At 42.4% G+C, this 24,876-nt stretch overlaps 1 protein-coding gene and 1 long non-coding RNA gene across 2 annotated transcripts in view; one reads left to right on the plus strand and one right to left on the minus strand.

Annotated features, from left to right (window-relative positions):
- The window catches only part of DRC11 (dynein regulatory complex subunit 11), a 160,049-nt gene that overhangs the window by 124,932 nt on the left and 10,241 nt on the right, over positions 1-24,876 (plus strand). Inside the window, exons 13-16 of the mRNA XM_084643329.1 lie at positions 427-509; positions 3,835-3,942; positions 8,007-8,206; positions 22,215-22,301. Coding sequence (XP_084499455.1) covers positions 427-509; positions 3,835-3,942; positions 8,007-8,206; positions 22,215-22,301 — 478 coding nt within the window. The remainder of the gene's footprint in view (positions 1-426; positions 510-3,834; positions 3,943-8,006; positions 8,207-22,214; positions 22,302-24,876) is intronic.
- Positions 1-24,876, minus strand: part of LOC311528366 — a 90,513-nt gene that overhangs the window by 32,819 nt on the left and 32,818 nt on the right. The gene's annotated exons all lie outside the window — the stretch shown is intronic.

Consider the following 24,876-nt stretch of genomic DNA (forward strand, 5'->3'; position numbering starts at 1 on the left):
TTGAAAACAGAATAAATTCTAGGAAGATTAATGAATTACTAATTGCAGAAGCATAACATTATGTGCTGTTATTCGGATTTTAAAATAATTTCTCAGTAATTGGTATTAATGAATGAGTACAACAGTAGTCAGTGATCTTCATCACCTGGAAATAGGTAGTCATAACTGCTATAAGAAATCATGTGGTATATAAGGAAATAAAAGTGTAGGACTATTACTTAACGGGGAAGGAGAACAAATAACAGATGACACATAAAAGTCAATAATGATTAAATATTCACAGCAACAAATTATATATTGGTCAGTAAAAAATTATATATTATAAAGCTAAGGATGTGTAAATGTTCCATTTAGTTTTGTTACTGACGGATTGGACTGTTTTTGCAGATCTCTAGAATTTTCTGAAATTATGTATCTTGTCTGTAGGACCATTGATTCTCTGTACAAGGAACTAGTAGAAGAAGGATTACTAATAAAGCCCAAGACAGTGAAACTCTCTGATTATGTTGGTAATGTACACATTTTTAAATGTCTTACATATCAGAGCTAATGTATATCTTGAATATTATGAGAACACTTCATCCATAGTGCACTCCAGTTTGGCTGCTTATAAAAGATGGATGAAATAGATTGAATGAAACAGTTGACCAAAAATGCAAGTCAGAATAAATTCAACCCTCTTTTTAAGATTTGAAATATGGGTTTGTTTTCTGCATTTTTAAACATGTTTGCATGCCACTACTTTGTCATTCCTGAATTTGTCAGGTGCCAGAAAGAGAAGTACCAAAATATCGTAAGAAGCTGTTCTCATGTTATTTACAGTCCAGACATAACCAAGATTTCAGGAAAACCTTTTCCTAGGAGTTTTCCAGTTCAAAGATATTTGGATTTGGAACATCCAAGTGTTTGTATGTTTTATCTGATGAAACATGCAAACCTTCCAAGGTTCACTAATCGCTATGACCAGTCAAGTCAAGGATGAAATGAAGTACAGTTGCAATTTCAATAAGATTCTGGGACAAAATTTTTAAACCTGCGTGTGTAAAGTTAGGCACCCAAATCAACAGAAGCCTGATTTTCAGAGGTGCTCGGTATCTACAATTTGTACTGTTGAAGTGCCTATCTATGGAGCTAGGCAATACAATGGAACCTGAAGGCATAGCGGCATGGTGTTTTATATTGTGTCCAAAATATTTTCCAGAAAATAAAATAGTAGCCAATATTATACAGCCTCACATACACAAATAGAAAACCCCAAGATAAAGCACCATAGAAAGATCTGAGTGCAATGGGGCTAGTGTTCAGAGAAGAAATGCAATCTTACAGTGGCTTGATACACTCTCTGAGATTGTTTTGGGACATTCACTAAAACTGAACAAGCTGCAATATATCAGGGGGAAAACCCACTAATTTGAAGGACCACAATTAAAGAGCTTGTCAGTACCTAGCACGTACAGTGCATCTGGCCATTAATATGGTATATATCTAAGCAGGAAAAATGGGAGTCTTTCATATCGGCTGTAAGTGCCATGTTTTTATAAACTGTTAAAAGCAGCACTTATTGCCAACAGAGTGCTTGCCCACTCTAGAGAATGAGCTGGTATTGGTATTCTATTCATTGCATACTCGTTAAAGAGCATAGAGTGCTGAGAGTAGTAATGGAAGCTTTTCATTATTATTGCACTCGCCCAACCACTACCAGCTGTCCTTCCCAAGGTCGTTTATGGCTGACAGACATTTCCATCACAGACACTTTGAAAGACCATCTTGGGCAATAGGCTAGCTAGTGGCTGGTAACATTGTAGAATTTTGTAAAAATCAAAACATCCTCTCACAATTTTAATAAAATACTCAGCACCAAATCCTCAAGTGCACCAACTGGAGAGGTGGGGGGGGGGGCAATGATGGCTTGGAGCCATCTTTGTAATCCCTTGATCCTGAAGCTTTCAGGGGTCAGTTTGACTCCTGTCATAGCTTAGGGTGGCCTCAGGGCTGCTCTAAGTTACATAAAAGCAGCACTGACCTCCTAGGAGCCATTACACTGGGTGGGGGATCACTGTAACACAGAGTGCTCATATCCAGCACATCCCCACATAGCCCCTACTCTGGGTAGGCAGGGGGGAGGCATACAGCTGTCAAAGCCAGCCCTGCCCCAGCAGAAGATTCTCTCACGTTCAGGGAATTCTCAGCTTTTCATTTACGGCAGCTTTAAGTCCCACTTGCACTGTCAGAGTGAGGCAAACGGTACTTAGCATTTCCCAGGAGCGAGGCCTAAAATCTTTGGCTTTATATCAAGTCAAAAGCAACATTTAAAGTTGCAAGGTTAGAGTTATGGCCCATAGAGAAATAAATGAGTGCCCCTCAGCCCTGAGTCCTGAAATCCTAGAAAGGTCGCTCTCTCACTCACCGTTCTTGGGGAGAAGACAAAGGGCAGAAATGTGCAAGAAGCCACACAATGAGTAAAGATTCTGAAACGTCCGTCCCTATGACAAACCGACATTGCTGAACTAATTTTCTTGGTGACCTTATCTAAATTAGTCAGAGAATATCCATCATGATTTATGGCCAGTTGCAATTAAACCCTTTGATGCCTTCTAATTAAATCTCTGAAGATTAATTTCTAGCCAGTTCTTTTGATTTCTCCTTAAATAAAAGATAAAACCTGAAATGAATTTTACCCTCAAAGGGGGAGGGGAGGCTATGCCAGTGCTTGTCCATCTCCTTGCCCAAACTATGACTATGCTATATCTCTCAAATCTCTCTCATTTTATACCTAATTTTACATCTATCCCAGACAAGCTGGACGTTCTTCCTTCCTATTTGGAAGTTATCATCATCAAAATACAAAATAGTATTAGGTACAGAACATGTTATTTATGCTAAAGAAATTAATCCTTCTTGAATGTATTTTTCCTGCACTATTAGTGTGTCTACACTGGAGGTGACATTTCCAGCTCACAGCGTAGTCTTAGCTTCATGGGTACAATCTTGTCTGAAACCCTAGGAATGTACTTGGTGCGGCTAGCCCAGCCCATCACTACACTGCTATTTTGCGTGCGCTAACATGCATCTACTGCATGCATCAAGCTGGAAATTACCTCTACAGATCCAGTGTAGACGTAGCCTTAATTTTCTTGCTTGTGTCCCATCCTTCTGGATCTTTGTCCCATTATGTCCTATATGTGATTACAGCTCTCTAACAAGATGAGGCAGGACTCTAGCTTTAGACTGCTTCAGTCTGCAGCAGTGCATTTCACTCTACTTTTAAATAAAAAAGGTGAAGTGCGATGCAAAAAAAACAAACAGTGAACTGAACACAGACTGCAGTGCAGAGTGTCCCCACTAACTAAGATGTGGTGGGAATTATGGGGGCAGGCAGCATTCAGAAAAAAAATTAAGTAACCTTTTAAACAATATATTTTTCCCCCTTTGAAATCCCTTAGATACATCTTGGTTCATTGGTGATTCCAAAAATATGACATCTCAACTCCCCAAATTCTCTGCTATTGATGTGATTTATGGTGTCAGTAATGATTCTTTTGTGAACCACAAAGTTTCTTTAAAAGGTTATTTAAGACTTATTTCTCTGCTGAATGCCTTCCACAACCTGCTTAGTAGGGAGAGTCAGCACAGGAATGTATGCTTAACTTCCTTTTCCTTCTAGGCCTGTATTCCATGGCAACATTCCCCTACTTGAGTCCCTTACCCCTGACAGAACTGGGTTTGCTCAGAGCATGCAAAATTTGTATTCCGTGGTAGTTTTTCATTATTTGAATTATGCATTTTATAACAATACAGTGTCACATTTATTAAGCCCATGCTTCCTCCCTGCAGGCGAGTACAGCTATCTGGGGACTACGCTTCGTCTGGTAGATATAGAGCCAATGCCCTCTCTCACAGATGTCAGACAGCTAATAGCACTGTATGGAATATTGCCATTAGGTAAGAGCACAGCAAAAATTACTAAAGGGCAGAATATGATGGTTTGCTTCCTGCCAGTAACATACATTTTTACTAGCTTTGACAGTGCTTGATTGATTGTAGTCTAAAGCATTTTGCAGTATAATTGTTTTTCAATTAAGCATTCTCAGTGAAGGCCATATCATTTTAATAGTGTATAAAAGAGCATGCACATGCTATTGTCAGGTATTGCATTTCTTTGCCATCTCTGTTTGCATTTTAATAGTTTGTGAATGGCAGCATATAAAGAAAATCACATGGGAAAGATAATAGCTAAAACAAGCTCCAGTGGTTAAAATCAATCAAGTTAAGGGAAGGGCTAAGGCTGCAATTTACCTTTTACAAGCTGGCTAATGTTACTTGGAACCAAACAAGGTGAACAGTTAAGGAATTAGCCTGAGTAGATTTCAGATAGCTGAAAGAGAGCACTTTTAAATGTCCTTGTAGTTTTAAATGCCAGCCACTATTAATATGAAACAAGGCTTAGTTGGGTTTTTTAAACATACTGTCTGCCCCGATATTTTTCTCAAGACTGACAGGATGACTGTAGGCCAGCCATGAGGAATCCAGGCACTTACTACATAAAGGGGCTTTGTTTCTGCTATTTATAGTTTTATTTCATAATGTTTTCACTTTTGGGAGACCTCTGTCAGAGGATAGGCAAGTCCTCGGCCAGCCAACTCAGTCCTATGTAGCCTCATTCTCTGCCACTCAGTCCACTTGTTCCTCCTCAGGCCAGAATGTCCCTGGCTCTTGTTTTGGTGTTAGGATGGAGGGGAGCAGGGAGCCTTCTCTTCTCCTTCCCCTCCCTTTTGTGTGCCTTTAACAAAGACCAGGGACAAATGCAATCCTTGTGCTCGGGCTGCTCTCTCTGTACACACTGGAACACACCATGTGCATTCCATGGTGCCAGCCCCCTCTGCACGGGCTCACAGTGCACCATGGGGAGCAGGCTGCACCATACAGAAGACTCTTCCCATCCTACAACTATGGGAATTTGGAAAAGAGGGAGCGAGAGCTTTCCCTCAAAGGGCTTCTCCTTCAGGAGCAAGTTAGGTTGTATTAGTTGACTCCTCAAGGCTGAGTTCTAACATTACGTTAAATGGAACTTTGCAGTCAGCGTAGACAGGGACCTTCACTTTAAGACCATGTCAGCTGGTCATTGGCTAACTCTACTAGAACCATAGGTTTAACCAGCTGATACAAAGATAAACATGACATCCCTGTCTACACTGCAAGGTCATGCTTTAAACTAATTTTCTAGGGTAATCAAGCCCAAAGACTGTTCCTGCCAAGGTAAGAGCGGCCCATAAACCTCCTCCCATTAATTGGAGAGAAAATGAGAGAGAGGAAAAATACCCTCAACCAGTAAAACAAATATAGGCTGTATTTGTAAATGTGTGTTAAAAATATATTTTACATTTTACTTAACTGGCCTCAGAACTAGTTAATCATTGTATGAAAGTGAGAGCAAGAGAGAGAGAGAGTAAGTAAAAGCTTTCCCAAAAATATTCACCTGATTGAGAAAATGTCAGCCCAAAAGGAATCTGAGAAAATTATAAGCAGCTGAAAGGAGACTTTCTAATGGAAGTTACATTTCTCTCGAGGGGTTTCTACTGTTCCATTATAATCAATGTATAATAGTAGTAAATTGGTATTAAATGACCAAAAATATTCATATAACCTGAGAGGTTGGTAACTTCACTGCATGGTTCATGGTATTGGAATAAAGGCTTACGATGACATTCATCTTAATACTTTGTTCATTGTAATTTATTTGGCTACTTTAAGTCATTAACACATTGATGGATGGGTTTGTTTTTACTTTTAATAGCATGGTTAGCTAAACAATCGCCTCTCCTTCTGTGGTGGTTGCAGGAGTCGGAGATTCTCTTGCTCTTAGTACCTGGAATAGAACTTTTCCAGAACTGGCAAAGCTCCCGCAAAGGGCTCTCACCTTCTGGACTTTTTCCCCCTACCAATTAGCTGGCAGACAGAAAGTTTGCAAACCCTCAGCACGTGATGAGAGGCATAACTGTTCAAGTTACTTTGGAGTGGTAATCACTACATCAAGATAAGGGCATGTTTTTATGTGGCAAGTAAAAGGCACTGATTTTATTGGACCATCAAGGGAGAGGCAATTTATATGTTTGCTGTTAAGTTTACTGTCTACTTTCCAAATTCTATTATGAGGGATGCTGACCATACTATATTAACAAATATTTTTGTGGCTTTGTCCGTGACAGCACAGATACTGGGTCCTGCCTCTCACTGACAGGCATGATGACAACTACCATTCAGCATTTCTCAGCTCTCTACATCTCCTTTCTCCAGTCCATCCCTCACTAAGAGTAATGAGCAATGCAGAGGAAGATAACCTCTGTGCCATTGCATCTTGCACCACTTGGCTGTCAACGAGAAATCTTACCTGCACCTCTTGCAGCAGCACGTTCTCATTGGAGCATTAAGCACTTTTCCCTTTTCTCACTGAGGAACTCTCCAATCAGCCAGTGGAGCAAAGCAGTGGCTGAAACAACGTCCAGAAATGCAGCAGAAAACAGCTCAGCTTGCTTAGAAGGGAGAGAAGTTCACCTCAAGGAGAGGTTCTCCTCAAAGAAGTGTCTGGGGTGGCTACCAGCCTTTGACACTGGAAGCTGTGGAGGAGTCAGAGGTGCTTGGCCCTTCCTTTTCATGACCTCAGGCTCCCTCTTTTCAGTCTCTCATTCTCCCTCTCTAGGGTGGCTTTCCATAGGATGCCACTATACAGAACCCAATCTGTGCAGTCACAGCCAGAGCCACAAAATATTGCCCCTTATCTGCGAAATTGCTTTCTGTGGCTCCGTTAAGACAGTGCAGGCACCCTCCCCATTGGGCTTTCCAAGCCCAGGTTTCGACAAGACTCACTGATCCGACTATCAAAGTAGAACAGGCAACCTCATTTCTTTCAGATCCGAAGCATTTAAACTGGAGAAGCAAAGGAGAGAGCTGTAGAGAGCAGTGAAATCTTGGATGGTGATTGGTCATCATCCTCCCTGTCAGAGCAAGTGAAGAGGAGGAACCCAGCATCTGCACTGTCTCAACTAAAAAAGTAGAGAACAAAAAGCAGATTAGCCACTAAATGGGTATATACTATGCCTCTCCTCATAAATGAAGTAGCAGAGTTCTATATAGGGCTTAATCTTTCCTTGTTGGAGGATGACTTGACAACACTCACAGCAACCCCACCCCTGGGTGCTGTCATCACCCAGCTCAGTCAGATAAATTCCATTCCTACAATCAAGGGATCAGACTCTCTCCCACACGTACTAAAAGCAGAAATATTATAAAGAGAAAATTTTCCAAAAAAAGGGTGGTGAGGGAAGAAAGGGGCAAAAGAAAGACTGATGATGACATCTGGTTTTAAATTACAGAAGAATGCTGATCAGGAAAATACTCCAATTAGTTTGTTTTCTTATGGAAGTTGGAAAGTGTCATTTTTGGCGCAGATAAGGGATTCTGCTATTTTAACATATGACAGGAATTTCCTCCCCCTTCCAATTATGAAGTGGGGAACAGCTCTGAGGCAGAATGTTTGTCTCCTCTTTTAAATTAGACCACAGGTATACCTACAACTATACATCTGCCTGACAGCCAACAGGCAGTCAATTAACAGTTAGGTGTAATTGAAGGCAGATGTGTACTGTGCATGGTGTCAGGCTTGTCTTCTGCATGTAACTGTGTGTCTCCTTTTCATTTCAATGCTCCTTAGCCTGTTACAGCCCATATCCAATATTAAGCAAAGTGAAACGGTCACCCTGGACCGGGGAAGAATTTTGCTAAAAGTCACAATTAAAATAAGTTCAGTACTATTGGTTTTCCTACCACGAAGAAAGGCTAACGTATTCTACAGCTGTAAAGTGAATTCTACACCACTTGCTCTATGTTAGTGAGATGAAGAGTTCACATTATGAAATATTTATCAGGAAGAAAAACTGAAGAATCATTCACCGTTACATTTATGGCAGACTTAAATGAAAGCAATAATAGTGCCTTATTACTTTTTATAGGTTCTCAAGCAGTACATGAGAAGGCTCCTTTGGTGAAGGCCTTGTTGCTAGCTGGGCCCACAGGGGTAGGAAAGAAAATGCTGGTGCATGCCATCTGCACAGAAACAGGAGCCAATCTCTTCAACTTGTCTGCCTCTAACATTGCTAGGAAATACCCAGGCAAGAGTGGTCTGCAAATGATGCTCCACATGGTGTTCAAGGTACTGTACTTTTTGACAGTTGATTCTCACTAGTCTGTTGTGTGTTTTTTATTTCTTCTCTTAAAACTCCTGTGGAATCATATCCTACTTTCTTTTAAATAAGTTCCACTTTTCAGATACTGGGCTCAATCCAGGGGTAATTGGGTGAAATTAGTTGGCTTGCATTTTATATTAGGTCCAACTAGAAGATCTAGTGGTCCCTTCTGGCCTTAAAATCCATGAATCTGTAAGACATAAGAGTGTATGGTGCCCTTGAAATGTCCACATTTCATTCCCCTTCCCCTTGTGGATGATAAATCACCTTATGCCCATTTTCTCAACTTCAAAGAGAAGATCTTCAACAAGCCAGTTGCTCTGCGTTTAAAATAAAGCCAAGAACCAGAGTTAGAGTACACCAAAAAGAAAGCACAGCTGTCCAAGGTCAAAACAAGTCTCATGGCTTTCAAATTTCCTTAAAACAATGTTCTGACAACCAATATGTTCACCACTGTGGAGGATTTAATGTCCCAAGAGAAATCACTTGATACAAGAAGGTTTTTCCATGTCACCATGAAAAGCATTATATAAAACAAAATTCTGTTCTGTGTTTCTGTTTACTTCAATCAGGAATATTTCTTTGAGATGCAATGTGTAGTCAAATAATGCTCGCTATTGTTGGAAGTATATTTCTTGCACAGGAGTCACTACAAATTGTTCTCTGCTACACAGCTCTCTGGTTACCTGCAGTTATCATTTTGAAAAAGAAATTCTAGCTTAGAATTACAGGAACAAAAATATAAGATAATATATGGTGGGCTTGGAAATTAAACCTTCTGTATTAATTATGAATGTAACCAGACCCCTTACTTAAGGACATAGTCAGGACCCAATTTGTTCTTTATTCCATGATCTTCACATTTCCGATGAGAAAGGGTGCAAACCTACAGCCCCAGGAGGAATCCTTTAAAATTGAGAAGAAAAAAAAACACAAGATCTCCCTTTCCCAGTGCCAGAATCCCCAGGAGAGATTATGGATTCAGAATGGCTTTCTCCAGAAAGGAAAAGATCACAGAATCATAGATTAGCACTGGAAGAGACCTCAGGAGGTCATCTAGTCCAACCCCCTGCTCAAAGCAGGACCAACCCCAACTAAATCATCCCAGCCAGGGCTTTGTTAAGCCAGGCCTTAAAAATCTCTAAAGATATTTTACACCACCTCCCTAGGTAACCCATTCCAGTGCTTCACCAACTCCTAGTGAAACAGTTTTTCCTAATATCCAACCTAGACCTCCCCCACTTCAACCTGCGACCATTGCTCCTTGTTCTGTCATCTGCCACCACTGAGAACAGCCTAACTCCATCCTCTTTGGAACCCCCCTTCAAGTAGTTGAAGGCTGTTTTCAAATCCCCCCTCACTCTTCTCTTCTGCAGACTAAATAATCTCAGTTCCCTCAGCCTCCCCTCATAAGTCATGTGCCCCAGACCCCTAATCATTTTCATTGCCTTCTGCTGGACTCTCTCCAATTTGTCCACATCCTTTCTGTAATGGGGGGCCCAAAACTGGATGCAATACTCTAGATGTGGCCTCACCAGTGCCGAATAGAGGGAATAATCATTTCCCTTGATCTGCTGGCAATGCTCCTACTAACACAGCCCAATAAGCCGTTAGTCTTCTTGGCAACAAGGGCACACTGTTGACTCATATCCAGCTTCTCATCCACTGTAATCCCCAGGTCCTTTTCTGCAGAACTGTTACCTAGCCAGTTAGTCCCCAAGCATGTAGCAGTGCATAGGATTCTTCCATCCTAAGTGCTGGACTCTGCATTTGTCCTTGTTGAATCTCATCAGATTTCTTTTAGCCCAATCCTCCAATTTGTCTAGATCACTCTGGACCATATCCCTACCCTCCAGCATATCTACCTCTCTTAGTGGTAGACACTACCATCTTAGTGTCATGCACAAACTTGCTGAGGGTATAAACCATCCCATCATCCAGGTCATTAATGAAGATGTTGAACAAAACCAGCCCCAGGACCGACCCCTGGGGCACTCCGCTTGATACTGGCTGTCAACTAGACATTGAGATATTGATCACTACCCATTGAACCCAGCAATCTTGCTAGCTTTCTATCCACCATATAGTCCATTCATCCAATCCATACTTTAACTTGCTGGCAAGAATACTGTGAGAGACCATATCAAAAGCTTTGCTAAAGTCAAGGTATATCACATCCACCACTTTCCCCATATCCACAGAGCCAGTTATCTCATCATAGAAGGCAATCAGGTTGGTCAGGCATGACTTGCTGTTGGTGAATCCATGTTGACCTTTTCTGATTACCTTCCTCTCCTCCAAGTGCTTCAAAATAGATTCCTTGAGGACCTGCTCCATGATTTTTCCAGGGACTGAGGTGAGTCTGTAGTTCCCCAGATTCTCCTTCTTCCCTTTCTTTAATGATGGGCACTATATTTGCCTTTTTCCAATCGTCTGGGACCTCCAAGAGTTTTCAGAGATAACGGCCAATGGCTCTGCAATCACATCAGCCAACTCCCTTAGCACCCTCGGATGCATTCGATTCGGCCCCATGGATTTGTGCCTGTCCAGCTTTTCTAAATAGTCCTTAACCTGTTTTTTTATCACTGAGGGATGCTCACCTCCTCCCAATACTGTGTTGCCCAGTGCAGCAGTCTCGGAGCTGACTTTGTCTGAGAAGACCAAGGCAAAAAAGCATTGAGTACTTCAGCTTTTTCCACATCATCTGTCACTAGGTTGCCTCAGTAAGGGTCCCACACTTTCCCTGACCACCTTCTTGTTGCTAACATACCTCTAGAAACCCTTCTTGTTACCCTTCACATCCCTTGCTATCTGCAACTCCAATTGTGCTTTGGCCTTCCTGATTACAGCCCTGCATGCTCAAGCAATATTTTTAAACTCCTCTCTAGTCATCTGTCCAAGTTTCCACTTCTTGTAAGCTTCCTTTTTGTGTTTAAGCTCACCAAAGATTTCTCTGTTAAGCCAAGCTGGTCGCCTGCCATATTTGCTATTCTTTCTGCACATCGGGATGGTTTGTTCCTGCACCCTCAATAAGGCTTCTTTAAAATATAGCCAGCTCTCCTGGACTCCTTTCCCCCTCATATTAGCCTCCCATGGGATCCTGTCCATCAGTTCCCTGAGGGAGTCAAAGTCTGCTTTTCTGAAGTCCAGGGTCCATATTCTGCTGCTCTCCTTTCTTCCTTTTGTCAAGATCCTGAACTCGACCAACTCATGGTCAGTGCTGCCCAGGTTGCCACCCACTTGTACTTCTCCTACCAATTCTTCCCTCTTTGTGAGCAGCAGGTCAAGAGGAGCACGGCCTCTAGTTGGTTCCTCCAGCACTTGCACCAGGAAGTTGTCCCCAACATGCTCCAAAAACTTCCTGGATTGTCTGTCCACTGCTGTATTGCTCTCCCAGCAGATGTCAGGGGGATTGAAGTCCCACATGAGAACCAGAGACTGTGATCTGGAAACTTCTGTTAGTTGTCCGAAGAAAGCCTCATCTACCTCATCCTCCTGGTCTGGTGGTCTAAAACAGACACCCACCACAACATCACCCTTGTTGCTCTCTCTTCTGAACTTAACCCAAAGACTCTCAACAGGCTTTTCTCCAGTTTCATACTGGAGCTCTAAGCAATCATACCGCTCTCTTACATACAGTGCAACTCCTCCACCTTTTCTCCCCAACCTGTCCTTCCTGAACAGTTTATACCCATCCATTACAGTGCTTCAGTCATGTGAGGTACCCCACAAAATCTCTGTTATTCCAGTCACATCATAGTTCCTTGACTGTGCCAGGACTTCCAATTCTTCCTGGTTGTTTCCCAGGCTTCTTACATTCGTGTACAGGTACCTAAGATAACTAGCCGATTGCCCTACTTTCTCAGTATGAATCAGGAGGCCTTCCCTGTTGCACCCTCCTCCTTGTGTTTCCTCCCAGTGTCCCACTTCCCCACTTACCTCCAGGCTTAGGTCACCATCCCCCAGCGAACCTAGTTTAAAGCCCTTCTCACTAGCTTAGCAAGCCTGCCTGCGAAGATGCTTTTCCCTCTCTTTGTTAGGTGGATTCCATATCTTCCTAACAATTCTTCTTCCTGGAACAACATCCCATGGTCAAAGAATCCAAAACCCTCTCTCCAACACCACCTGCACAACCACACATTCACCTCCACAATTCTACGGTCCCTACCTGGGCCTTTTCCTTCAACAGGGAGGATGGACGAGAACACGACTTGCACCTCAAACTCCTTTATCCTCTTCCCAGAGCCACGTAGTCTGCAGTGACCTGCTCAAGGTCATTCTTGGCAGTATCATTAGTGCCCTTGGGGAAAAGTAGGAAGGGGTAGCAGTCTGAGGGCTTGACTCCATCACATTGTGACACTCCATCACACAGACATTCCATCACATTGTGAATTCTAGCTCCAGGCAAGCAGCACACTTCTCGAGTCTCCCGGTCTGGTCGGCAGATGTATGACTCCATCCCCCTTAGGAGGGAATCCCCGACCACCACCACCCATCTCCTCCTCTTGGGAATGGTGGTCATGGAACCCCAATCCCGAGGACAATGCATCCCATGCCTTCCAGTCAGTGGGGTCTCCTTCTGATCCCTTCCCTCAAATAACTCTTCCAAACCGTTCTCCTCCATAGTATCTGTGGAGAGAGCCTGAAAATGGTTTCTTACCTCTATCTGCATTGGGGGTACATGGGTTCTCCTCTTTCTTCTTCTGGAGGTCACATACTGCCAATTTTCTTCCCGTTCTGCATTGCCCTCTCTGATTCTTCAGCATGCTGTGCCTGAAGTACCAAACGCTGACTTCTATCCAGAAAATCTTCATTTTCTTTGATGCAACGCAGGGTTGATACTTGGGTCTCTAGTCCTTTAACCTTGTCTTCCAATATGGAGACCAGCTTGCACTTCGTACAGACAAAGTCGCTTCTGTCTTCTGGGAAAAAGACAAACATGGCACATCCCGTACAGGTCACAACAGCTGATCGCTCACTATCCACATTGTCTTCCTTCTAAGAGCCTCTTCAAATGTTGTATTTACTGCTCACAGAAAAACATTCTGTGGGAAATCCCTCCAACCGAACTCTGGGGCAAACTCCCTCTGTTCTCCACACACATTCACAATGCATGAGGAGGGAAGCTTATTTGTTCCTACCAAAGGTTTCTTCCTCTCTCCATGGTAGACTAATATCTGATCACTGCACGTATATGCACAGGTAATGTATCTGATCACTGCAAGAGTATATTCACAGTATAATTCTTGACATAAAAGATTTCAGTATATGGCAGCATACATGTGGTATTTATATTCACAGCTCTCTGAATCTCACTGTCTGACACATAATAGTTCACCTCGTTACATTTTTCTTTGTGTGTAGATTCACAGGTCTCAATAACAGATAGTTTCAATTATAAATTTTGCATGCAACAGCAACTGTTGCCCTAGTCAGACTGGCATAGAAGGCATTTGTATTGCCAAAGATACTTATTTATAGTTAGCCAAACAAAATAAAGATTGTGTACTTATAATTGTAAGTAAATTACAGGAAACATTGCAATAGTTATTTCTCATGTTATTATATGATCTATGTAACCATTCCTAAACCATGAGATTTACTAAATATATATTTATGACGCCTTATGATGAAGGTGAAGTAACCTAGAACTCTTGATTACCAATCACTTCAACAAACAAAAAAGAGTTTTGGTAACTAAATTAAACTCTAGAGAGTATTAAATGACCATTAGGAAACTTTCTATCCATAATTGAACTGATGGCAGTTATTTCACAGGAGACATCTTAGACAAGAGAACAACGTTGGAAAAAAAATGAGACTTTAATTTGTTTCAGATGCAAAAATCCAAATCCTTTTTTCATATAATTATTTTTGGAGGGCTCTGTTGCAAGATACAAACCAGCTCTGACAAAAAAGGGACTCAAGGTATTAAAAACTGTCACTTTTAATGTAATTTAGAGGAAATGACCTATTTACCTTTCTGGAAAAACACTGAAATTTCACTCTGTCTTTCCAGAAAAACATATGAGTGATTAATATTTAACAGCACAATTACTGAAGGAAGCTGTGAGTGTCAAAAAATAAGCACGTGTGTTCTCACAGAGAAGTCCTATAGCACAATGATCTGTTTCAGAGTATAGAGGAAGGGTCTCCATCTGATATTGAACGGCGTCCCAGTAGTGCCTGAAATGAATCTGATTCTTCACGTCAAGGGTGCCGGATCCTTCTCAAAAGTGGGGAACCAGGGGTTCCGCACCCCTGAGGCCCCACTCCTTCCCCCAAGGGCAAACCCCCACCCTTCCTGTTCCCCTGGAGATCCCGCCCCCAGTCAAGCTGGAAGCTGGAGAGGGGCTGGGGAGCCCATCTTCCCCACCTCCGGGGTGGGGGGGGCCAAAAGCAGCCCCCTGGGCCCCCCCACCAAGGGCAGATGGAGGAAACCAGGCTCCCCACAGCTGCCCACGCGGCTCTCCCCGACCCGGCTCCAGCTGGGGAGGGCTCAGAGCTGCAGCCCAGCCATGGTAAGAGCTGCACGGGCAGCTGTGGGGGAACCGCAGGGGACCCTCCACCTGCCCATGGTGTGGGGCACCCGCCGAGAGCAACCCCCAGCCCATGTCTCCGCCCCCCAGACTCCCTTCCCAGGGCAGGTGGAGGATCCACAGCTGCCCCCGCAGCTCTTACCATGACTGGGCTGCGGCTTTGAGGCCCTCCCCCGCAGCTGGAGCCGGGTCGGGGACAGAGCCGCCTGGGCAGCTGTGGTGAGCCGGTGTGGAGTCGCAGACCTGCCACCTGTCCTGGGCCGAGCGGGGAGGCCGGGGGTGGGGACATGGGCTGGGGATTACTCTCAGCCCCCCCGCACCCCGGGGCAGGTGGAGGATCCGCATGTGCGGCTCCCACAACTGCCCATATTCCCCTCCCCAGCCGGGCTCCACGCTGGCCTGGCTGGGGCCTCAGGGGGAAGAGGATGGAAAGGGGCCGGGGTCTGCCCCAGCAAAAAGTGGACATGCCATGTCCCGCTGCCCCCCACCACCACCAGTTCTGGCGCAACTGCTTCACATAGAAACCAACATACATGGGGAGTATTTTGCATATAACCATTTTCCATACATTGTGCCTGACTTATGTCAGTGGAACTCTGCCCGTTTATGCCAGCTGAGCTGGGCCTCAGTTGTTTCTACTGATGCTGTTTAAATACATGAGCAGCGCTTCAGCAAACTGTACCTTATACAAAGTTTTCCATGGGAGAAATAAGAGTCTGATTTATCTGACAAAATAAAAGGTTAGTGGAGGCCGCCTAGAAATGGTAGCAACAAATCCAGAGAAGAACAAGGGAAAAAGCTATAAGACATAACTCTCTCAGGCATGGAGATATAAAAATGTAGGTAGTTTGTAAGCCACAACTCTGAGGCAAAAAATATAACTGGCAAGGCAACAACACTGAAGAGGGCAGCAATCAGATTAATCACTAGTACAGACACACCTCACCTAACATCTTTCCCAGGGCAGCAGGACACGGAAAAGGCATCATACAAGGAGCCACTGATGAGAAAGGGCTACTGGTACAGTACTGATCAGACTAAAGGGTTGGAAAAGTGGCCAGGAGGAAATACAGGCTGTATGTGTGTGCACACAAGCAATTTAGCTCAGACGCAAAGCCAGACAGACTGAAGAGTGGACACAATAGTGCTCCTTCTGTTGAAACATACTGCATTCTATTTCAAACAGCATCAGTGTTGGAAGATTGAGTAACAAGGATATTGGTTATGAAATTTACCAAGCCGAAGGCAAAGATAAATCAGTCCTTTCAGAACATTTGTGTTGTGTCTGTCTGAAATCAGAAAAAGATCAATAAGAAGTTACCCTAAAATGTTGGTAAAAAGCAAATTTTGTTAAACATTTTGCTGCTGTGAAATATTTCCCTACTCTGATTGAAATACTGATCAGATTTCTATTCTAACAGTCAGAAGGTGTACTCTCTTATGCATGGTGCAATGAAGCCTGCCTAAAAGGAAAACCTGTGAGAAGGTTATATTCATGAAAGGATGATTATTGCCAAATATCCAATGAAATAAATGTATAATATCATTTCAAAGGAAGGGAGCAGATTTATCTTGTTTTATCTCCTAAAGTTAAAATGTAATAAAAGTCAATCTGTTAGAGGATTTTATTATCATACTGTCTCTATAGCAAGCCAAAATATATTATCTGTAAAACCAATATCTGTTAAAGGAACTCAATTTTATGTTTTCCACATTCTTACTGACATCTTGTTCTACTTGTTACTTGTTCTAGTCAACCTCACACATTTGGACCAAATATTTATTTATGATTTTCATCAGTTTGATCTCACAAGTGCTTTATCTAGGCTTGTGCTATCAATATAGCAACTGTAGAAAATACAGTGATCAGGGGCTGGACTGAGCTGATTTTCACTGAACCGTCAATTTCTGCAGAAACTTAACTTTATTTTCTCATTTTAAATTAAGGCTGGAATCTTTGAGCTTGGAGGAGCTATAGATACTCCGCAACTCTGAAAATCAGGCAGTTTATTTGGGTGCCCATGTGTGGCATTAAGTGCTTATTGGCACCCAAGTTTGAAAATTTTAGCTTAAGTTTCTTACAGTTGCAGTTATATCGTTCCTTCCAAACATGAACCAAAGCAGTCTGGAGAGTAACTGAAATAATAGCTCTAAGACAAAATGTTGACAACAGAACCATGGAGCGGCAGAACCACGGTGGTTATCACCCATTATACCTAACAAAATCCACTTAGTAGTTACTTTCTGTTCTGCTTTAATTCAGAAATGCAGGGTAACCTAGTCCTGATTGGGCACATGCAAGAGAATTTGCCATGAAAAACACAAAGTCAGATCAGCACATGCAGATTGTATGCATTTTTGATGAATGGAGATGGACAGAAGGAGCAAGAGTTACAGCAAAAGAACATTTTTGTCATAAATGTACATCAGATTAGTAGCTGAAACTACAGTGAAGATCAATTTTTATCAAATGTTGCTAACTTAATGCAGTATTAGAAGGGTTAAGGAGCCATCTGCTGGTGACTTCAACAAATTGTTGAATGCAGCAATGCTAATAAAATTTCAATTATAAATTAATTATGTACAGTGCATTTAATTATCCATGGATTCAAACTACCCATGGATAATTCAAATAAAGCACTTTCAGGGGAACATACAGTCTGCTCTGTATCTGCCAACAATTTAAATTAGATACCAATGGATTATGGGTGTCTGATTTTTTTTTTTTTAATTAGGACAAAAGCAGTGTGTTGGATCATGTCATATTAGCATATATGTGGAATTCTGCTGCTCCATGCTATGCTCCTCTGTTCTTTCACAGTTCATTGCTGTGAATTAGAAAGCAGAGATCATTGAAGCATCTGCTTTATTCAAGAGCTGGTAGAAACTAGGTTCACTCTCTACCTTGTTTTCAGTTAGCTTCAACCATGGGGAAATATAGCAAAGAAAAGAGGAACAGGGGTACCAAAAGAAAGAAAAAGGGTAAATGTTATTTAGAATAAAAGTGGACCCATAGCCTAGTTAGCAGTGCAAAGTGCTGTAACAGGTACAGGTCCCAAATTAAGCATTGGAGCCATCTGAGGAAGGAAGACAAGTGCCTCAGACCTCTCTAACGACCCCATTGCTGAAACAATATTGAGGAGATGGGGATTCGGAGGCAGCCTTCTTTGCTAGAGGAAAAGGCCATAGTGGGATCCCAGAGAATACCCGCAAAAGAACAGGATGTTGTGTACAACTTAAGTGAGTGTGTCCATACACAACATACCATGTTTAGCAGGGGATGTTCAGAAGAACTCAGCATTAGCCTAATCCTGTTCCCATTGATGTAAATGGGAGTTCACTATTGACTTCAAAGGAAACAGAGTCATACCACGGCCTGGTGCTCTTGGAAATCCCCACCCTTGTTCTCCACATGAACTGCAGAGCATTATCCACTATGTCGGGTAACAGGTATGGAACATGTTTTCCCCGTAACCTTTCCCTGGGCATCAGAAAGACTGAACTATCAGCTTAGTACAACCGATTTACCTTGGAAAGCAAAAACATCCATAAGGAACTAGTCCCCCTTCAATGTTCACATGCAGTTCCTCTTCGCATTAATGTTAGCAATTAGTGTAAGTATTAAGGGCGAAGTGACCCATTGCAGCAAGTGATTGAACAACTAATGGGAGACACATAAATATAGCAACAGCAGCACAGACCCCTAAATGAAAGAAGTATGGAAAACCCCTTGTATATCAGGCAACAAAATCTAATCTGTAGGGTGGGCTGATGTGTATGTGCATATCCTATAATTAGACTAAATTAATAGAAGACTAAATTGTAGCAATTAGCCCCAGTCCTGAGTAGGGGACCGGGAGGTAACCCTCCACCCCAGGGAAAGCACAATACCTCCGCAAACTCCCATTCACTGTGGTCTCCCTGGCTTTATACTCAAGGGTGTATGGAAAGAGCAGTCCATGAGCTCCCTCTGTGCTTTGGAGCACAAGCTAGCCCTGAGGGGACCATAAAGTGCTAGATGACAAAAGGTTTGTTAGTTGTGAAGAGCTTGCTGAGGATTTGGGGATCTCTGGATAAAAGGTGCTTTATCATACAACCATAGGGTTAGAAGGGACCACAAAGGCCATCTAGTCTAACCCTCCAAGCAATATATGCAAGCAAGCAGCGTTCCCGCACTTCTCTGAATAGACTATATACATATACTGTCTGAACCCTTTAAGGAGCTTTGACTTTCTCGGTAACTTAACAATTTAGACTCCAGCCTAAGTTTTCTTCCCCAAGCTTGGCCAAACATAAGGTTTTTCAATGTATGACCTCTGTCCCAGGCCTTCATTCCCTCGCCTCCTGAGGAAGAGAACCCAACTCCTCTCATACCCTGATTGGAGCTAACAGAATCTACCTGTTAGTATGACTCAGCAATAGTTACATTGGAGGTCTCAAATACCTGATAACAAGATGACTCAGCAGAAGAGCCCTGCATCCCCAAATCTGCCATTCAGCTCCAATACAATAAAGATAAAGGTCTGCCATTCTGCTACAAAATAATAAAGACCAAATTTTCAAGAGTGCCTTCTAAATTTATCCCAGCAATGTGTGTGAAAGTTTCGAGGTGCCCAAAATATAACTGTGAAAATGTAGAAACCAGATTATTTGAAATTTAAGACCACGTGGCCTTATTGTTGCATAATTTTATACCTTTAGCCATTAATCCAGGTTATTTACTCCATATGCTCTTTGATCACTCTTCACACTTCATCTCTCTAATTATACATACGGGTAAATAGAGACGCAGATATCTGCCTATCTGCACACATGCAATTTTGGCAGAGTTCACATATAGTCATTTATCATCCAGTCTCTTTATTTTAAATAAATCTTCAGTATTATAACTCAACGTTTTAGCTCATGCCTTCCAATATTAGTGAAGATTTTCATTTCCTCAGGTAAAACAGTTCTAGTCAAGTACCAAACTGAGGGATACCACTGGATATTTTCCAGAATTGATGGATTATTTCCACTGAAGTATTGCATGTCTAAAATTGCATCACTTCCTCTTGGAACCATCAACAGTGAGAAAGGGCAAGCATACGTTTAGAAATCCACTTAAAATGACTACTTTCTAGTGGTTTTTTTGTTTGTTTAGTGCAGCTGGAATGCCTAAACCCAAGCTAAGAGTACTTTCAAAAGAATGTTTATTTCTAGGGCTGGCTGGAAAACAACAATTCCATATCAGAAAAAAAATTTTTAAGGTTTTGAAAATTGTTTTTGTTCCAGTGCAGAGTGAAAATGAGACCTTTCAAATTTTTACATGGAAAAAAAAAAATCGTACTTGATAGCCTGATCATTAGGGCAATCACTTGGGATGTGGGAAATCCCTCGGTCAAATCCCTGCTCTGTCTACTTTGGAAAGGGACTTGAACGTGGGTCTCCCACATCCCAAGTGAGTGTACATGGGCTGTAAATCCTGGAATGGTCATTAATCATACATTAGCACGATGCGTAAAAGCTTCTGATATTTACATCCCCCTTTCCAGTCGCAACCTAAAGAAGTGGAATGGAACATGATCTGGAGGATGGTGTGGATTGCACTCTCAGCAAATTTGCGGATGATACTAAACTGGGAGGAGTGGTAGATATGCTGGAGGGCAGGGATAGGATACAGAGGGACCTAGACAAATTGGAGGATTGGGCCAAAAGAAATCTGATGAGGTTCAATAAGGATAAGTGCAGGGTCCTGCACTTAGGACGGAGGAACCCAATGCCCAGCTACAGACTAGGGACCGAATGGCTAGGCAGCAGTTCTGCGGAAAAGGACCTAGGGGTGACAGTGAACGAGAAGCTGGATATGAGTCAGCAGTGTGCCCTTGTTGCCAAGAAGGCCAATGGCATTTTGGGATGTATAAGTAAGGGCATAGCGAGCAGATCGAGGGACGTGATCATCCCCCTCTATTCAACATTGGTGAGGCCTCATCTGGAGTACTGTGTCTAGTTTTGGGCCCCACACTACAAGAAGGATGTGGATAAATTGGAGAGAGTCCAGCAAAGGGCAACAAAAATGATTAGGGGTCTGGAACACATGACTTATGAGGAGCGGCTGAGGGAACGGGGATTGTTTAGTCTGCAGAAGAGAAGAATGAGGGGGGATTTGATAGCTGCTTTCAACTACCTGAGAGGTGGTTCCAGAGAGGATGGTTCTAGACTATTCTCAGTGGTAGAAGAGGACAGGACAAGGAGTAATGGTCTCAAGTTGCAGTGGGGGAGGTTCAGGTTGGATATTAGGAAAAACTTTTTCACTAGGAGGGTGGTGAAACACTGGAATGCGTTACCTAGGGAGGTGGTAGAATCTCCTTCCTTAGAAGTTTTTAAGGTCAGGCTTGACAAAGCCCTGGCTGGGATGATTTAATTGGGGATTGGTCCTGCTTTGAGCAGGGGGTTGGACTTGATGACCTCCTGAGGTCCCTTCCAACCCTGATATTCTATGATTCTAAGAGCACGGCAGAAAAACTAATCCTAGTTACAATTTACAGCCAGCACTTCCGTCACGGAGCAATCTAACAGAGCTCGGACAGCAACAACTGCAATGTGATTAATACTTGGCAGCAGAATTCCTAAACCACTAGGGTTACTATAGCAATAGGAAGTGCAGTTGTGAAAAAGCCTGCTGCATTGCTGCCATCCTGCTGTGAGCCAGAGGTATAGTCCATCTAAGTTTTGATGTAGAAAGCACATTAATATGTGCACCAAATCTTAATATATTGTCTTAGTTCTTAGCTAAGCTGCTAATTGTGCAATGCCTTCTGAATGCTGACATTTCACATCAGCCTATTTTGCTTAACTACATCATGTAACGCTGCAGTACAGACCTCCTGTTGCACAAATAAAATATATAGCATGTCACGACAATGTACTAGGAGTTTGGTATCGAATTTAAACCAGGAGATTGTAGCAATTACTGTGAGATAAACATATGGGCCAAAATTTTCAAGCCACATCTCAGTACATTACGTTAGATTCCTAAATAAAAGAGGCATGATTTGCCAAAAAGTGCTCAGCAATAAAGCCAATGGCAGCTACAAGCACTCAGCACTTCTGGGGGAAGAAAACAGTCTTCTTTGATCCCTAAATGTGGATGTAGAGTCAGAGTTCATCTATGACTAAAGATCATCTTTTCTGACCTCCTGCACATCACAGGCCACTCTACCCCACCAGTTATCCCTGGATTAGACAAAAGCAGTACCGCCCTTGGGAGACTAAACTACTGTGTGCCACAGGCAGAGACTAGGAGGGACCAAGGTGCACCAATGTCCAAGGCTCCTGCAAATGGCAGGGAATTGATTTGGTGAGATATAGCCACTATAACAGTAAACGCAGGCAGGGCAGGTTTGAAATTTAGCCATTTTAATTAACTTCATATATTTCCTCTCATTTCTCCTAGGTGGCTAAGCAGCTACAGCCTTCAGTCATCTGGATCGGAGACACAGAAAAAACATTCTACAAAAGAGTGCCGAAATCTGAAAAAGAGGTGAAGGGCTCCTGTTTGATTTCTAAACCTATAATAATTTCACATACCGTAGTAGACCTGACCCAAAGAAACAGGGGCATTTCCCAGCTTAACATGTACCACTACGACCAGACCTGCCAATGCTCACTTTATAATAGCTTGCCTCACTTTCACTTTTTAAAAGAAAGTCTCATGACCTCTCACAAGCTCTTGAAGAAATCACCTAAACTGGCCTTATTTAAAAGTAATTTGCCCAGTGCTCATGAGTGCTGATGGCACAGCAAGAGAAATAACAATGAAAGAAAAATGGAAGACCTAAAAAATACAAAGGAAGAAACTAAGACTGAAGACGAGCTTAAATTATTCAGCTTTATTTATCAATAATAAAGGAACAAGGACAAATCTGCACTGTAAAAACCAAGAGTATAGGTCAAACAGTTAAGTTTACAGGTTTTTATTTACCTCCTGGAATTCCTGTTTTAATTATTTTCTTTCCTTCCCTTCCCATAACCAGCAATTTCCCACTAGTAAAGAACAGTAAAAACATGCAGAAACACACTGCATTTCATATAAAGCAACTTGTGCAACAGCAAACAGGGTCACATGGGACATACTCATTCAATTCACAAAGCTTTCAGGACTTTAGCCCCCATTGATTCTTTTGATTCTATGTCAGACTGAACCATTTTTAATTTTTTTTTATAAGGCAGTTTGTATTTTTTGTCCGGACACAAATGCAATAGTTTTAAGATACTGACGACATACTGTCTTGAATTAGCCTGTCATTTCACAAGCTGTATAGAGTACTTATTTTATGACTTATGTATGTGGTGATTGATGCCCTCTGGTGGCTGACGTACCATACTGAAAGCAAATAATTCCCTAATTCTCAAATCTTGGTTGCAACTGCTATTGTAACGAAGATTGTGGGACAAATATTGCCTTGAGTGTTCATAGCCTTTGTCTACTGGCTTCCTTAGCAGCAGTCTGTGTGCATCCGAGGACAGAAATTCGCTCTGATATAACTTCCAAAATGCAATGCTAGGGACAGTCGTATAAATTGCACTCCGGTCTGTTCACACGTAGTAGAAATTCACATATTTCCTTGATGAAAATAGATGGGCTCCATGGCTGAGCTCGCTTGTCTCTAGTCTCACTGTTACACAAATAACACAAGCTGTATCCAACAGTCTGAACCAGCGAAAGGAGTCTGTGTTCCTCCGATTAGCATTAACACGCAGTCTGAGCAGGCCTCAATTAGAGAACCCCCAACAGTAATGGCAGCATAGGGAAAGAGGAATCAAGGAAAATAGGTAACAGAAAGCAGAAAGGTAGCTGGAGATGGTAAGCTAAATTCTGCCTTTGGATACATACACAGTCACTGAGAGCCAATTGTACACCTCCCCAGGCAATGATTTTGGCACAATGGCTTAGATTGTGATAATAGAAAACCTTTTATTTTGTGGAAGGCCCATTATAAAACTGGCCTCCATTGCCCTCCTCTTTTCAGGTCAGCCCTTTCCTGCCTTTTCAGAATTGACAGCCAGATAGTCAAGTATTAAATCTGTCACGGTAACCCAGTTGCTGGGGGTGCAAGCAATAGTCACTATCTTTCTTCAGAAACCTGGGGCACCTTCACAATACCCCCCACTTTCTCCAATCCAGATTTGGAAGACAGCTGAAACCCTGGGTCCCCTGTTCAATGGCCTTTCTTGCTACAGACATTTTTCTTTTAAAGTGAATGGGAGTATTATTAGCTTTCAGGATATATCCCTACAATACAATGGTCGAATATTATTTTCAAATATACAACAGGAGCTGTAGACACACTAATGCCAAAATGGCTTTCTAGGCTCCACACTGGAGCGGATGCGAACGTAGGCACTGATGGGGGGTGGGAGGTTGGCACTAGTACAGTCATTTAGATTTTAAAATCAAGATTCCTACATCTTGACAGTATGAGCTCTCACTGTAACTGACTCTAGATCTGTGGAAATACAGAAAGCTACTACCTCTACCAAAAAATGGATTGCTCAGAATGTAATGGCTGAATTAGGACTTAGCACAAAGACTAGGGGAAAGAGCAGAGGAGAATTTTTATTTTTGTTAATTATCTGACAGTTCCTGTTGCCAAGATACCCTTTCCAGTAGAAGGGATGTATTAGTGGCCTATAAACTAGGATCTCTAATCAGCAGCAATAGTTTAACCTGTACCATTTATTTCAGCGCAGTGCTAATTTTGGAGCCTAATTAGTGCCATTTAATAATGATAATTCTCTCAAATAACAGTTTTCATTTTCAAAACACTTTACTCACATTAAGGACTCCTTCCAACATCCTTATAAAATAGGCAAGTAAAAATCCAAATGTCTCCCTAAATATTGGGCAGTTGTGCTGCCAGTATGAACTGGCTACACACCCTTTTTAACACAACTGTGTGTGGCCAGTCCTCACCGGTAGCACAAACTTTTATTTTAAAAAGTGCTTTCAGTGATACTCTGGCTAGTACGAACAGGGCCAGAGAAGTGAAATCTCTCACCAAAGGCTACCTAACTAACCAGTGGCAAAGCTGGGGTAAAGCACTCAGGAGGCTGGT

Source organism: Lepidochelys olivacea (genome assembly GCF_965140295.1).
Source record: "Lepidochelys olivacea isolate rLepOli2 genome assembly, chromosome: 11".
Taxonomy (NCBI): Eukaryota; Metazoa; Chordata; order Testudines; family Cheloniidae; genus Lepidochelys; species Lepidochelys olivacea.